The 16,912-nt window shown below is 38.0% G+C and overlaps 1 protein-coding gene across 2 annotated transcripts in view; it reads left to right on the top strand.

Moving 5' to 3' along the window:
- ANKRD46 (ankyrin repeat domain 46) overlaps positions 1-13,859 on the top strand; it is a 31,126-nt gene extending 17,267 nt beyond the window's left edge. For both annotated transcript variants that reach the window (XM_017519687.1, XM_017519690.2), the window contains exons 2-5: positions 445-546; positions 4,612-4,949; positions 6,490-6,648; positions 11,886-13,859. In XM_017519687.1, the coding sequence (XP_017375176.1) occupies positions 4,639-4,949; positions 6,490-6,648; positions 11,886-12,102 (687 nt within the window). In that variant the 5' untranslated portion in view covers positions 445-546; positions 4,612-4,638 and the 3' untranslated portion in view covers positions 12,103-13,859. The remainder of the gene's footprint in view (positions 1-444; positions 547-4,611; positions 4,950-6,489; positions 6,649-11,885) is intronic.
- The last annotated feature ends 3,053 nt before the right edge of the window (positions 13,860-16,912 follow it).

Genomic DNA, 16,912 nt, shown 5'->3' with positions numbered 1-16,912 from the left:
TTTCACTCTTGTTACCCAGGCTGGAGTGCAATGGCTCAATCTCGGCTCACCGCAACCTCCGCCTCCTGGGTTCAAGCGATTCTCCTGCCTCAGCCTCCCAAGTAGCTGGGACTACAGGAGCACACCACCATGCCCGGCTAATTTTTGTATTTTTAGTAGAGACAGGGTTTCACTGTGTTGACCAGGATGGTCTCAATCTCTTGACCTTGTGATCCACCTGCCTCGGCCTCCCAAGGTGCTGGGATTACAGGCGTGAGCCACCACGCCCAGCCCTTCACTACTTTGTTTATTGTCAGGTATTTTTCTGGCCTCACAAGTTGATGCCTCACCTACAGATTTTCTAGAGAATTTCTACAGGCTCAGTAACCTGTCTGTATTTAATAGAACGGTGAGTTCTTTTTCTCACCATACTCTTATTATAACTGAATTTTCTATTTATTGCAGATCCTTGCCAGCACATTAAAGAATATTTTTGTTGAACCTTCTTGAGAATTCAGAGAAACTGCTGTGTGACCACTGAACGAAAGATCTAATCTTAAGGCTTACGTGAGTATTTACTACTGTGGACTTCCTCACATGATATGAAGCCTTCATTGAACTGCTTTAGGGCAGATTCAGTTCTGTGATCAAGATGAAAAATATCTATCATTGGGCTTATTAAATGTGGAAGTAAGTTTAGCAGTTGCTCAGGGACACAGAGAAACTGACAAAATACACACTTATTCTCACCTAACAAATAGACACAGGGACTCGTATTTCTTGCTGAGCCAACATTCTGAAGAATCCTGGTATACAAACCATGAGAATTCTTACTGTGTTTGAATCAAAAACACCAAGCAGATATTTAAAATTATCTATTCTTACAAAATTTAACCAAAACACATAACCTTTTGAAAAGCATTTGATATGTGGAATTTCATTTTTAAAAAGGTTAATGATAGCTTTTCCTTTTTTATGATTCAATACTGTACAAGCTTGTCCAACCTGCAGCCCAGAACAGCTTTAAATGCGGCCCAACACAAATTCATAAGCTTTTAAAAAACATTATGAGATTTTTTTTTTGCAGTTTTTTAAAGCTTATCAGCTGTCATTAGTGCATTTTATGTGTGGCCCAAGATAATTCTTCTTCCATTGTGACCCAGGGAAGTCAAAAGATTGAACACCATTGCTATAAGGGAAAAATATTTAGATTACCATCACAAAAGAATTCTTGACTATTTTATTGAGTAAATTATTCTCATTGAGTTTTTCTTGTTTGTTGGTTTGGTTTGGTTTCTTGAGACAGGGTCTAACTCTGACACCCAGGCTGGAGTGCAGTGGCTCAATCACAGGTTACCATTACCTTGACCTCCCAGGCTCAAGTGATTCTCTCACCTCAGCATCCTGAATACGTGGGACCAAAGGCATATGCCACCATGCCTGACTAATTTTTAAATGTTTTTAATAGAGACAGGGTCTCGCTATGTTGCCCAGGCTAGTTTCAAACTCCTGGGCTTCAAGCTGTCCTCCCATCTTGGCCTTCCAAAGTGCAGGAATTACAGGTGTGAGCTACTGTGCCTGGCCAGATTTTTCAAAAGTCAACATATGTATCATAATCTAAAGTTTATTTTGATTTTTTAACCTCTGTAGATTTTAATCATAAACATTTTTTCTTATTTGAAATTATTCTTAACAGCCTCTTCTCACCTTTCATTTTATCTCCAGTGAGTTATTAAGTTGTGCTAATCCTATTTTCTCTGTTCCTCTCCAGTATGTCTCCTTCTGCCTGCTGCTTCCTTAGGTTAGGTTTTCATTTCTTGCCTAGATAGCTGCAGTGACCTAATGATTGATCTCCCTGCCTCTGGTCTTTTTTTCTCCAATCCAACCCCTCCATATTGCTACCCAAGTAATCTTTCTGAAAGACTAATAAGACCAGACTGTGCCATTTCTTTGACTTAAAATCCTTCACTCCACAGCTTCTGTACAGCAAAAGAAACAATCATTAGAGTTAACAGGCAACCAACAGAATGGGAAAAAATTTTTGCAATCTACCCATCTGACAAAGGGTTAATATCCAGAATCTACAAAGAACCAAAACAGATTTACAAGAAAAAAACAAACAAACCCATTCAAAAGTGGGCGAAGGATGTGAACAGACACTTTTCAAAAGAAGTCAAATATGATGCCAACAAACATGAAAAAATACTCATCATCACTGGCCGTTAGAGAAATGCAAATCAAAACCACATTGAGATACCATCTCACGCCAGTTAGAATGGCGATCATTAAAAAATCTGGAGACAGCAGATGCTAGAGAGGATGTGGAGAAATACGAACACTTTTACACTGTTGGTAGGAGTGTAAATTAGTTCAACCATTGTGGTAGATGATGTGGCAATTCCTCAAGGATCTAGAAATAGAAACTCCATTTGACCCAGCAATCCCATTACTGGGTATATATCCAAAGGATTATAAATTGTTCTATTATAAAGACACATGCACATGTATGTTCACTGTGGCGCTGTGTACAATAGCAAAGACCTGGAACCAACCCAAATGTCCATCGATGTTAGACTGGACAAGGAAAATGTGGCACATATACACCATGGAATACTATGCAGCCATAAAAAACAATGAGTTTGTGTCCTTTATAGGGACATGGATGAATCTGGAAACCATCATTCTCAGCAGACTGACACAAGAACAGAAAATCAAACACCACATGTTCTCACTCATAGGCAGGTATTGAACAATGAGAACAAATGGACACAGGGAGGGGAGCATCACACACTGGGGTCTGTTGGGGGGGTGAATAGGGGAGGGGCAGTCGGGTAGGGAGGTTGGGGAGGGATAACATGGGGGAGAAATGCCAGATATAGGTGACAGGGGGATGGAGGCAGCAAACCACATTGCCATGTATGTACCTATGCAACAATCCTACATGTTCTGCACATGTACCCCAGAACCTAAAGTGCAATAAAAATATATATATATATAAAAGGAAAAAATAGAAAAGATTTTTTAAAAGTCCTTCAGTGGATTGGACTCACTGAAATAATAATCCCAGCTATTTAGGAGGCTGAAGTGAGAGGATTGCTTGAACCCAGGAGTTTGAGGCAGCAGTGAGCCATGATTGTACCACTGCGCTCCAGCCCAGGTGACAGAGTGAGACCCTGTCTCAATTAAAAAAAAAAAAAGTCAGTGGCTCCTCACTGAAATTCAGGTATAATAAACCTTACTGTGGAGTTAAGAAGATTAAATTCATTAAGCGCTCCTAGTTGGTACCTGGCTCAGAACCAGTCTCAGTATATGCTAATACCCACTCTTTCCGCAGAAAGCCCATGGCAGCAGCAGAGCCCTTGCGTAAGGCAGCCCCAGATTTTGGGACAATGGCTCTGCTGGGAAGCCAAGTGGAAAGGAATAAGGGCAGCAATCTCACCAAACTCAGCAACCAGGCTTCCCTGAATCGCTTTGAGGTTAGGCACAAGAATAGATGGGTCTAGCATCCAATTCCATCAGTGTTTCAGAAAGAGAGTCTCCCTGATCAGCTGTACAAGCCAAGTCTATCTGTGACTAAGCTTTTGTAATCTAAGAATAAAAATGCCGTCTCTAGAAAAGCATTGGTCTCTGCCTTTCTGTTTTCTTGTTTGTTTTCTCATCAATTTCCTAGTGGAGTTTCTTTTAACAGGCTTTAACTCTTTCTTAAACGAACTTAGGGGAAGAGAGAGAGACCTAGTTGCATGCACTTCGGTAGACCTAGAATGTCCTGGGAGTTCAGGTGCACCAGTGGGTCCGGGAAATGTCCATGAAAGACATGTGGGCAAACTGGTGAGCTGGATGAGTCCAAGAGATGAAATTCACATTGGGCCTAGTTAGGATTGTGGCTTTCTCCTGACTTGGTATTCCCAGGCAGCCCTACTTTTTTTTCCTCGTCTCTCAGTCTTTGGACAATGGGAATTTGGCATAATCACATATTGAGATAACCACGGAGCACAGCAGAATAAGATTAATACTGTAAAAATGAGCATAATCTGAATCGATTTCATATTTCTGATTTTTAAATTCAGTTTGTTACTTTTCTTAGCCTTTCTCTCTCTATGAGAACTTAAAATTTGTGCTATAAACATAACATTCTACAGGTCCTCGTTGAGTATAAGTTCTTTTCATGCAAGTAGTTTTGGTCACCATATAGAATATCTCAAATACAAGAAAAAGCAAATATATGAAAGATAATTATTTTGTATTAAATAAAAATGTCTACTAGCAGCAGCATTTATATATGGATAGTTCTTTGATGTTTAAACACCATGTTATCTGTGTGTTCTGACAATGTAATACTTAAATCTAAGCTATTATATCTTGCTTAACTTAAAAAATATCTCTTAAGCTTTTTACATGGTGAAAAGCAAAATAGAGCTTTATAGTAATTGAATTGGAATTTTAATCCAGCAGATGTGAAGAAAATAAAACATTTTAATGAAAAATAAAATATAATTGATAACTTTGTTGTTGTTTCTGTTTGGTAAGGTAATTTATTTATTAGAAGCAGGAGGCCAAAAAAGATAAGAAAATGACTTCTTTGTCTTAATTTCATTTGGCTTCATCGAATCTCACTCACCTATTTCACTACAGGCCTGTTCCATCCACCACATCAGAACAATGTCGTACGTTTTTGTAAATGATTCTTCTCAGACTAATGTGCCCTTGCTACAAGCCTGTATTGATGGGGACTTTAATTATTCCAAGCGTCTTTTGGAAAGTGGCTTTGACCCAAACATTCGTGACAGCAGGGGCAGAACAGGCCTTCACCTTGCAGCAGCTAGAGGGAATGTAGACATCTGCCAGTTACTGCATAAATTTGGTGCTGATCTTCTGGCCACAGATTATCAAGGAAACACAGCTCTTCACCTCTGTGGCCATGTGGATACTATTCAATTTCTGGTTTCCAATGGACTCAAAATTGATATTTGGTAAGTTCTCTGTGGTTTTAGAAGTCTAGTCATTTCTTCCCATTACTCTCTCAACTGATAGTCTTATCGCTGGGTCTCTGTTGATTTTATTTGTTCATTTATCAATTGAAATGATAAGTTCAGACAGGCATTGAAGACAGTGTAATCCTGTCAGGCAAGTGAAAGAATGAGGGGCTGACTTCTAGATTTTTGCTGAAGCAGCATATTTTTTTCTATGAAAATAGTGGATAGTTTCTGCTACTAATTAATTATGTAGTTATGTCAAGGGAAGAAGAAGAAAAGAACTAACATTTGTTGAAAATCCTGTTTACTTGTTAGCTCATTTAGTCCTCAGAATGAAGAGCTCTCACCATAGGTGTTATCTTCATTTACAGATTAGATAGTTGAGACAAAAAATGATTAAACAAAAGATGACAAAGGTCACACAGTTTATAGAGGAATAGTAAAGGTCAGTTTATGAGGGACAGAACTGGAATTTGAACCTAGTTCTGCTAACTCTAAAGCTTGTGTGCTTTCTGTGATGTAATGTACCATGTGAGCTCCATAATCTCCCTGGAGTCCAGGATCCTTTTTAGACTGAACAATTTGAGGAAGTCATGGTGTTTTTTGTTTGTTTTCGTGATACTCTGCTTTTTGAGTGGGAAAGATGTCAGGTCACCTGTAAAACTGAGCTTGACCTTTAAATTACAGTTTCATGCTCCCCTAATTTATTGGTGCCATAATGCCCCTAAATCTGAATAAGACAGTAAATATTTCTCTTGCTGCAGTACAGAATGGGGTAGGAATTGACTGCAGGATCTAATGTGATTGAGTTCTCTCCTATTGATAGTGCTAAATAGCTGTGAGAACCAAAGCAGCTTATTTGACATTTTTTTCTTAGACTAAAAAAAAATGTACTCTTCTCATAAAGTATAAATATCAAATAAGAGTGAGTCTAGAAGTAGATTTATTCACTGTTTTGACTATATGTTCTCTTTTTTCTTTTCCCTGGAAGTAAAAAACAAAACAAAACAAAAAAAACGGGTTAATTCAAAATTCAGCTCCACTGGATGTTTGGCTCAGCTCTGGGTTTTACTTTTGAGTTAATTGGGCCCCATCCTTTTTTTTTTTTTTTTTTTTTTTTTTTTTTTTTTTTTTTTTTTTTTTTTTTTTTTTTTATTCTTCATAAACACTTGTTTCTGTAGCACAATTCAGAAAATAAATAGAGGCAGACGGCTCTAACTTCCACCACAACCTGCTGTTGAGGAGACATTCAGTGTGAGGACAGGGGCTGTAGGTGGGGGATGTGTTTGGGTCACAGGGTAACGGTCTCTGTGATGAACTCTGCAGAGATCCCAGCCTGATGGTCAAGGCTCACATGGAAGAGTTGCAGTGAGCCAAATGCTCCTTTAGTTTCCCACGGCCCTCGGGTAGGTCCTAATCAGGCCCATCCTTTCTTCACCGAGATCTACACAAATGGGTACTAACAATGGAACTGACAATGTAGTAAGACTGCTATGATGACTTCTTACTTTTTTTTATTTTTGTGAACTTTTTTTAGCAATCATCAAGGTGCTACCCCTTTAGTTCTGGCAAAGCGCAGAGGCGTAAATAAAGATGTCATCCGATTGCTGGAATCTTTGGAAGAACAGGAGGTAAAAGGATTTAACAGAGGAACTCACTCGAAACTGGAGACCATGCAGACAGCTGAGAGTGAAAGGTACTAGAGATACAGTTGTTTTTTTAAGTGACCAAGTCTCACTATATTAATCATGCTGGACTCGAACTCCTGGGCTCAAGCATTCCTCCTGCTTCAGCCTCCTGAGCATCTGGGACTATAGGCACATGCAGCCATGCCCAGCAAGATATTAATATAATTTTTTAAGGGAAAGTCACTTTAAGTACCTGGATCTTTTGTGGCAGCTTTGTGAGCTTTAATATTCATTTGCTTTTAAGTGCGACTTGAACTTTATATAGGACCTTATGGCTGCAGATTACAATTGAGAAGCTATTAACAGAAAGTACTACCTGTCACGTGCACATAATGTTCTGTTAGCCACCTGCTGTATTGACAGTACAAAGGAGGAGTGGTAGTTAACAGCTGAATCTGAGGGAAGGAAGCTGGAGCTTGAGGATTTTAAGTACAGGTCACAAAAAGAATGGACTTTCAAAAGAAAAAAAAAAAAGAGAAGTATAAGTAAAGCCAAGAAGTTGTACAATTTTAGAAAAGACCAAAAGGTAGTTTCAAGGGTAGGGAAGTGGAGTGCTGAGAAACAAAAAAGAGGAGAGGGAAAGTAAGATAGTATTTAACACGTGCATAGTTCAGTAAGTGAAAGTGAAAGTGACTTTCATATGAGTTGGAGCTAATGAAATTTGGACTCCTGTAACTAATTTAAGCTAAGATGTGACTGACAGGGTCTTGAATAGGTCATCATTTCTCATTTAGAAGCAATGGAGAACGAGGTTCAGGGAGCTCTGAAAAGATGGCAAACCATCTTTTCTCCTGGCATCACTGGGCTCAACAGGTAAAGTGAATAGGCCATACCTAGTTCTAGTAGCATGTACTCTGATTGACCACCATGCAGTTTCAGCCTTCCAGATTATACAAGTGAAGGAAGAAGGATGCTTAGCTTCCATAGTCTCTTCCCAACATTCTTGGTAGATTGTAAATAGAACAAACAAGGGCCCGCATCAGCTGTGTACCTACTAACTGATGGACTAAGACTTGGATTTAGAATCACATAGTCCATTTAGACCACTGGGATCATTGTTTCTGTGAGTTCTAAACGAAATCCTCTCTATTTTTCGTAGCTCACCCTTCATTTGATTCCTTTGTACCCATGATTGCTTTCCTCTTCTCGTGTGCCAGTTGATGTTCTTTGGGGATCATTAATTCCACTCTCGAGCTTAGGTCTGTTTTGTTTAGATACTTTCAAGCACTTAATACAGTCCTAAAGAAATCCAAGAGCTTTTCTTCTGGAACAATGCATACTCCTCATGAGTGATCACTGAAAACTGACAGACAGATAAACAAGAAGTTAGAGATTTATTTACAAGCCCTTTTTTTCTCTCCTGTGTACTCTGGATTGACAGAATTGCATAAGCACTTTAACAGTATTGAGTTAACTATTATTTGCTAAAGATTTGTTCCTCCAAAATAACTTGAAATTTATTTTTATCTTTGTAAAAATGTTATTAAATTACTTTAAGCTTCTTTACCATGAAAAACAACCAAGAATGTATTTTTAGGGCCTTTATTTTGTTAATAGCCAGTTTCTTCGCACCTCTTGAGCAGAAATTAGAGGTGCCAGTTTCTTGGCACCTCTAAATGCAAACCTTTTAGCATTAGTTTGCCTCAGTTGTGGTTGCTTACTAAGAAGTGATTGATGAACAGATTGATGAACAGTGATTGATGAACAGGATGAACAGATGAAGCGCTCCTGCTTCCTTCACATACCTGCCATTTCACTACAGCCTGAGAATTTGTATTCATTATAACACTGTATAAAGCTCATTTTTCAAAAGTTGCGTTATTAACATTTGTATTACCTAGTTTTCCTATCTTACTGCTACCCCTCAGTGTCATGGTAGAAATTCAGTGGTTGAAGCTTACATTAGAAAGTTGAAAGGTAATGTCATTAGGAAAATGCAAATGAGGGCCACAGTGAAATGCTACTTCACACCCACTAGGATAGCTGCAATTAAAAAGACAGATAATAGCAAGTCTTACTGAGGATGTGGAAAAGTTGGAACCCTCATATACTGCTGATGGGAATGGAAAGTAGAGCAGCTTCTTCTGAAAAATCTGGCAATCCTTCAAAAAGTTACACATAGAGTTACCATATGACCAGCAGTGCCAGAATCAGTGTCTTTTATGGTGTTTGTACTACCTTATTTCCAACTATACCTTATTTTGGTATAGGACTATATCAAAGAAAATTGAAACATATGTCCACACAAAAACTTATATACAAACATTCATAGCAGCATTATTCGTAATAGCCAAAACATGGATACCACCCAAATATCCAATAACTGATGAAGGAATAAACATCATTTGTTTATCCAATGGAATATCATTAATATTATTATTTTGTACTGATACATGCCACGGTGTGGATAAATTTTGAAAACATGCTGCATGGGAGAAGCCAGGCACAAAAGGCCACATATTATGTGATTCTGTTATGTGAAATGTCCAGAATAAGCAAATCTGTAGAGACAGAAAGTAGATTAGAAAGTGGACTAGGAGCTGGGAGAAGGGGCAATGGGAGTGACTGCTAACAGGTACATAGTTTCTTATAGAGATGCTGAAAGTGGACTAGAATTAGAAGAGATGGTTGTACAATTTTGGGAATATATGAAAAGCCACAGATTTGTACAGTTTCAAAAGGTAAATGTTATGGGATGTGAATTATATCTCGACAAAAGTAGAGGAAAAGGTTTAAAGACATTGGCTAGTATATGGCATTATGCCATAATTGTGTAATGGCTTTTTCTAGAGTAGAAGATAAAGCAAGGATTTAAGTGTATTTACTATAATATTTTCCTTGTCTCTTAGGATTCCCTGAGACATAGCACAGCTTCTACAGGCCTTATACGGGACTATAAACCAAGTTAATGAAAAATATTTCCCCACTCTTCCATATAAACCTTAATTCCTTTTTGCTTTTTAGGTATGGGATAACAAACACAATATAGATATCACATTTTTTAAAAAAAGATACAAACACACCCCCTAAAGACAGTGTAGATATCGCATTTTTTAAAAAGATTATATACATATTCCATTACGTTAGAATCAGATATTCCCTGGACAATAGAAAGCATTTCATTGGATAAAGTCTCTATAGAAAATTCTGATTGGCAGAGCTTCACGAACTCTGAAGAGCAATGAGAGAATGTTCATTGAATTTTCATTTTATACCTAACATGTTTGAGTATAAAGGCGTGTCAACTCATAATCAATAAATTTTAGATAAGACGAACTAAGCCTCTCCAGATCTTTATCTGTTTATGGTTTTACTCTTATAGGCCCTCTCAAAGTTCTAATCTTATTTTTAAGCTTGCTCTAAAGTTTTCTGAAATTACTGTATTGTAGATTCCCACTGAAAACATCATCACTTACTCAGAGAATAAATGTCTTTTAATTATTTCAAAAAAAAATATTTGGGTGTCAAGCAGACTGGCCCATTAGGAAGTCAGCCCCCCATGATTAGAGAAGACCTCTAATGCTGGTAAAGGCTGAAGGACTTTTGTTTGATGGTGTCAAAAAGTAAAATAAAGTTGTAGGTTAAAAAAAATACCAGTTTGGCATGTGTTTACTCATAGTTCATAGTGAATGCAATGCTAAGACATTGTTTTATGCTGTTTTCATTGTCCTCAGATGGTTAGAAGGATATGAAGGGAAGGGGTTTAGGAAGGATAGTCAAGACCTTTAATAACCGGTAGCTAGTTGATTTCTGTGATCGTGGTTATTATGGCTTTAATCGAAATGATACCCTCTTACTGGGCCTGTATGTTGTGATATAACCATGGGTGTTCTTCCCTTAGTGCTTCCAAGTACCAGAGTCAGATGCAGTTTCTCTGTGGTGGTTATATTTCTCACTGATCAAGTTCTGGAAACCAGAATCAGTGTTTTTATGGTGTTTGTACTACCTTATTTCCAACTAGATTAGCCCTTATGCAGAAGAGAAATGAACATACTCTGTCTTATTGTACAAGATAGACTAAAACCAGTAGGTAGAAACTATTAAGAATTCCTAATGACTAGGCCAGCTGTGGTGGCTCATGCATGTAATCCCAGCACTTTGGGAGGTCAAAGCAGTGGATCACCTAAGCTCAGGAGTTCAAGACCAGACTGGTCAATATGGCGAAACCCTGTCTCTACCAAAAATACTAAAATTAGCCAGCCATGGTGGTGTGCACCTGTAGTTTCAGCTACTTGGGGGGCTGAGGCAGGAGGATTGCTTGAGTTGGGGAGGTGGAGATTGCAGTGAGCTGAGATCACATGACTGTACTCCAGCCTGGGTAGCAGAGTGAGACTCTATCTCCAAAAAAAAAAAAAGAATTCCTCATGACTAGACAAGACCACATGTACAACAGGCTGAGGAGTAAGCTTCCATTATTGGAGAATTACATTTAAAGAGGAATTCCTTCATTGGTCAGATCATTAAATTAATAAAAATTCCCTTCTAACTTTAAGATTCACACACTATGTATAAGTGACTTTTAAGATTTACTCATCATTCCACCCCACCGCCCCCGCCTCAAACAGACATTTATTTTCTCGGTGTTCTAGGGCCTAGTAGTCTGAGATCGAGATGTCACAGAGTTGGTATCTTCTAAGACCTCTCTGCTTGACTTGTAGATGACTGTCCTCTTCAGGTGTCATCACCTGCATGTCTGCTTATTCTTGTTAACACATTCTTAAATTATGAGTCTGCACTTTGAATCTTCTAAATTTAACATAACAAGAATGTGTTGTGATTTAACATCTTGATGGAAACAACTCATTTAACCTATTTCAAGACTTCTGCTCAGCACATCTTTAAAAGAAATAGAGAGATGGGGTCTTGCTATGTTATCCACAGCGGTCCCGAACTCCTGGGCTCAAGTGATCCTCCATCCTTGCCCAAAAGTGCCAGGATTACAGGCATGAGGCACCACACCCAGCCAGGGCCTTTTCGATAGAATTTTTAACTTGACTTTGCTAAATTCTAAACCAAGTGAAACATATTTATTACCATTTAACAATTTACAGTTTAGGATATATGTTCAGATACATAAGCATGTAAGAGTTTACACACACACATATACACATGTATATGTATATATCAGTTTTCTTTTTGTAAGTGTTGTAAGTTTGGTCTTTTCTAAATAATAGCCCTATAGTTTTATGTTTTTGGAATTGCTGTGTTTTTTTTAATGCCCTTTTTGCTCTTTCTTCTTCCACAGTGCCATGGAAAGCCATTCACTCCTCAATCCCAACCTGCAGCAAGGTGAAGGAGTCCTTTCCAGCTTCCGAACCACGTGGCAGGAGTTTGTGGAGGATCTGGGCTTCTGGAGAGTGTTGCTCTTGATCTTCGTCATTGCTTTGCTGTCTCTTGGCATTGCCTATTATGTGAGTGGGGTGCTACCCTTCGTGGAAAACCAGCCTGAACTGGTGCATTAAAGGAGCTCATGGAAGATGAGGCAATTAATTGCCTGTTTCCTGGCTTCCCATATTTGTTCTTAGTTTCTCAGAATTTTTCTTAGTGCAAAGCAGTGAGGGCGGTACATGTTTCTTTTTGCATTTTTAATTATTGCAATCCTTTGAGATAACAATATGTTCATTTGAACTAACTACATACTATGATCAAGTATATTGCATCCTAATGCTACCTCTGACTCAACCTGACCTTGTAGGAAAACCTACACATAGCCTTGTTTGATAAAAATGCAGAAATGACTAAAGAATGGAAGATAAAGGAAGAGACTAGGAAGTCCTTACTATCGAAACCTTATCCTAATATAGGACCAATTGAAGTATTCAAAAAGAAAAAGAGTATCTTAGATGATTAGTTTTTGTTGGTGATTTTGTTTTTATTTATTTTTGCAAAAGTCCCTTTACTTTCTCTAGGGTTAAGAGATATCTTAAACTTGAAGTACTTTTTTCATCTTGTATAGCAAATTAGTATTGTTAGGATCTATTCAGTTTTAGTATTTTCAAATCTTGTCACAAACCAAACAAAACTTTTGAAAATGAGCCATATTTTGTTCAAAACTAATTGATTTGATCTTATATTTATTTTAGGATGATTTTTTTTTTTTTTATTTTGTAAACTGCTTTGCTTGTTAATATCTGTGAAAAATAAATTAGTTCATTTTGTTCAGTTTCCAATTTTCCCTAGTATCCTATTCATCAAAGATAACCGTTAGTCAGAATTACAGTCAGAAAATTCTTTTTCTACTGAATAGTTAGCAGGGAAAAATAATCCTGATATTTAACTGTCATAATTCTGTAGTGCTATTATAGTGAAAAACTCAGTTCTATAAGCTAGCTGTGTTGTCACAGTTTTATCATAGTTCATAACGATTTCATGTGCAATCCTATTTAGAGGCCCTGATAGACTTTTAACAATCCCATCCATATCTGTAGTTCTCTGATGGCAAGAATGGATGGAGCATTTCTGAGTTAACAGTGCTGAACAGTATTGTACTGGGTGTTATAAACTCTTTATGAATGGTAATATTATGTAAATTGAAATCTGGTCCCCAAACTGTATTGCAGCTTTCAGAAGTATGTTGGAAAGCCTCTTTTATTAATGATTCTGTGATGTATGAATTATATTTTTGAGTTATTAAAAAAGAATATGAAGGCTTGATAATTATTCACTGGGTAAAGTCAGGAAATTATAGTGAAAGAACTAATGGTTTTGTTTTTTGGAATAAAGGCACCTAAGCTGTTGCTAATTGAATTGCTTCTAGAATTAGAAATTATGCTTTAGAGTAGAATTGGTATTTTTGTGATTCTTTTTGCTTCTTGATATTTTTTTTATATCTATATATCTAGTATTGAGGCTCGCTCTTTCATGTGGCTTTATCCTCCCTAATAGCTGTTGTAAAATGCCTGAGTAACTGGCTGCTTCAGGATCAGCTTTTAGGTTAGATGCAAACAAAATAAATCATAGTTTGTGTAAATACAGCAAAAACAGCTGGCTGTAGAATGGAGAACACTACAATTCAAATTTGAAGTATATTCAGAAGAAAAATTTGGAGTTAGCTTTGCATTTGTTTGTAAATCTAAACAAATATGCAAAATTGGTCCAAATGTAAGTATGTAGCATTTTTAAAGATTAATGCTTCCTTTTATGTGCTGATTTCTTTGTATTCTGTTCTCTGCATTCATTGTTCAGTAATACCACTAATAAATGTATTTATAAATCCCTTGATCACATTTTGTTTTTTGTTTTTTTTTGTTTTTTTTAGTGTATCATAGTTTTTCTTTTAATTTGGGAATTTTCTAATGGATTTCAATTAGCTGCTTTTTAAACACAGCTTTTTTCAAACCTCACGTAATAGGTATATTGAGTTTCATATATGTTTGCCTTATAAATACTCTGAAATTCGAGTGAATTGCTTATAGATTTAAGGGTGATGATAACTACCACAAGTAAGCCCCTCCCAATTATGCAAGTTATTAGCATGCCCCACCTCACTTTACCACATGTTCCCGGTTTATAAGAGGAGAAAACTGACACAGGAAAGGTTAAGTAACTTGTCTAAGGTCAAACAGCTAGGACCTGGTGGAAGAAGGCTTCCAGATCGAGGCTGCAGCCCCACTTAGGCTTGCTCTTTCCTCCTGCCCTGCTGTCGTGAATCTGGAAATGGAACCATGTTTATCCAGAACCTTACCTAGTACCATTTCAGCAGGACATTACTAAATTTTCCACTCGTGGTCCTATATACTTACTTTTTTTCCCTTTTAACACACTCTTCCCAGTGATAGAAGCTTTAATATTCAAACCCCAACCCTGGCTTGTTCAGAAAGTCTTCCATAGTTAACCATACCTGACTGCTCCTTCTCTATCCCTCCTTTCCCCACCACTTACCATACTCAGTTTTATTACTTGTATTTTGCATTCCTTGATCTATTTCTCTGCAAACATGATTTTCTTTCTAACTTGTTTATTTTAAGCTTCATGAGAGCAGGGACTTGGTCTGTTTTTATAACCTCATCTGTCCACAGAGCATCCTGTAGAGTTCTTTGTACACAAATGCTAATAGCATTACTTTTTTACCTGGAGCTCTATTTTTTCTTTTCAAGATGAATAACTCTGCTCCTTTTATGCCTTCCCCGAAACAAGCTGCAGGTGTGAGCTGTGCTTGGTCCTCCTCCCACAGCGTGCCTGTGGCTCGATGGACGAACTATGCAGGTGGGCAGTGTGGAGCCCCTCACCTGCAGAGCATGCAGGCTTCTGATATGCAATGCCTGCCACAGGTTTACCACTTGGTATAGAAGCCCAGGACCAATATTCACCTGCCACTGCTGCTGTTTTGGTTTTAATATTTTTATTTCAAAACCATGCCTCAGTCTTGGACTTGTGAAATTGTTTATGCATGTATCAAAGTGCTTTCAGCTGCAAGAACCAAAACCCAAATTGAAAACAGCTTAACCCATAGGGAATGTATTTTTTTTTTTATGTAACTGGATGTCCAGTTTATGTAACTGCAAGTCCAGTTACATAAATCCCATTTACATAAAGAGGTAGGGTAACCCCAAGGGTGACATCATCCAGAATCTTTAGCTCAGTTCTCTTGTGCTCTTGGCTTGCCCTCTTTGTTGGCTGCTTCCTCCAGCTGGTTCTGCAGTGAGTACAGAATTTTTAAGCATCACATCCATTTATAACCACGTAGAGAAGAGACCGTCTTTCCTGTGACTCCCTCATAGGGAACTTTGATGCAAACTTAAACTGTTTCACTGGCTGACATTGTATCACGGACCCCGTTCTCAAACCAGCCAGTACCCTACACAGGTTGACTTAGGCCTGGATTGATGAACCAGTCCTTGACAGGGGTGGGGTTGGTAGAATTCGTATGTTGGGCTTGGACTAATGTTTTAGAAGCAATTGGGGCCATTCCTGGCAAACCATGGGCAGGGACCATAGGTCTTTTACATCCCATAGTACATGGGACAGTTTAGCCTAACAAAAGGTTGTTCTACATCCCACATGATTATTGAATGTTCTGCTGGACATTCATGTGTTTGAAAAACAAACTTTTAGATATCTGAACCTAAAACCAAACTGCATTTTACATTTTAAAACAAAGTATTTGTTGGTATAGTTTTAATGTATCATGAATTTTCCAAGAATACAACCACCAGATAATTAAGGGAAGATTCGACCTCATTTTGTTTAAAACTTGAAAAGTTTTGGAAAGCGGTACAATCCTTGATCAAAGGATTGTACCAGTTTCCAAAAATCTTGTTATTGACAGCAGCGCTACTTACAATTAAGTCACCAACATCATTCTATTACAGATATTAATTGGTGGTTTCTTCTAGTGTAGTTGTGCCTGAGCATTTACATATTGAAATACACATTTTATTATAAATTTCTTTCCCTTTATTTTGTGTTTCTATTACATGATTTTTGTGAAATCATTTTATCGATTTTGGCAATTGCCAAGTCCTGCTTATCTGGGACCCATTCTATAGCTTAGCTTATTTAATCTTTTTTTTAAAAAACAGAGTCTTGCTCTTTCACTCAGGCTGTAGTGCCATGGTGCTGTCTAGGCTCACTACAACCTCTGCCTTCCAAGTTGAAGCTGTTCTGCTGGGATTACAGGTTTGCACCACCATGCCTGGCTAATTTTTGTATTTTTAGTAGAGATGGGGTTTCATCATGTTTGCCAGGCTGGTCTTAAACTGACTTCAAATGATCTGCCTGCCTGAGCCTCCCAGGGTGTTGGGATGACAGGCATGAGCCACTGTGCCCAGCCTTATTTAGTCATCTTGATGTACATTTTCCAATAGTTTACCTTGGAGTGAACACCAGGAAGTAGCTTTCCCAAAGTTAATAGAACATTGAGGGAAAATGAGGCCAGTATCTGTTTAAACACCTTTAAAATTGTTCAGGCCGAAGCAATTCCACTGTGCTACATAAAGTAGAACTTTGGGATTAGGTTCATTCCTTTGTGCTCCAAGTAGATTCAAAACAATTTTCTTTTTTTTTTTTTCGTTTGATACGGAATTCTTCGTAGCTCTACCATGAAAATATGCAATGGCGTGATCTTGGCTCCCTCCGCTCTCCTGCTACCACTTGAGACAGAGTCTTGCTCTGTTGCCAACCTGGAGCATAGTGATACAATCTCGGCTTACTGCAACCTCCACTGCCTGGACTCAAGCAATTCCCCTGCCTCAGCCTCCTGAGTAGCTGGGACTACAGGCACGCACCACCATGCCCGGCTAATTTTTTGTGTATTAGTAGAGATGGGGTTTC

This window comes from Cebus imitator, unplaced genomic scaffold (assembly GCF_001604975.1).
Source record: "Cebus imitator isolate Cc_AM_T3 unplaced genomic scaffold, Cebus_imitator-1.0 Scaffold767, whole genome shotgun sequence".
Taxonomy (NCBI): domain Eukaryota; kingdom Metazoa; phylum Chordata; class Mammalia; order Primates; family Cebidae; genus Cebus; species Cebus imitator.
Note: the sequence above shows the minus strand (reverse complement) of the source record. Positions and strands in the feature narration are given on the sequence as shown.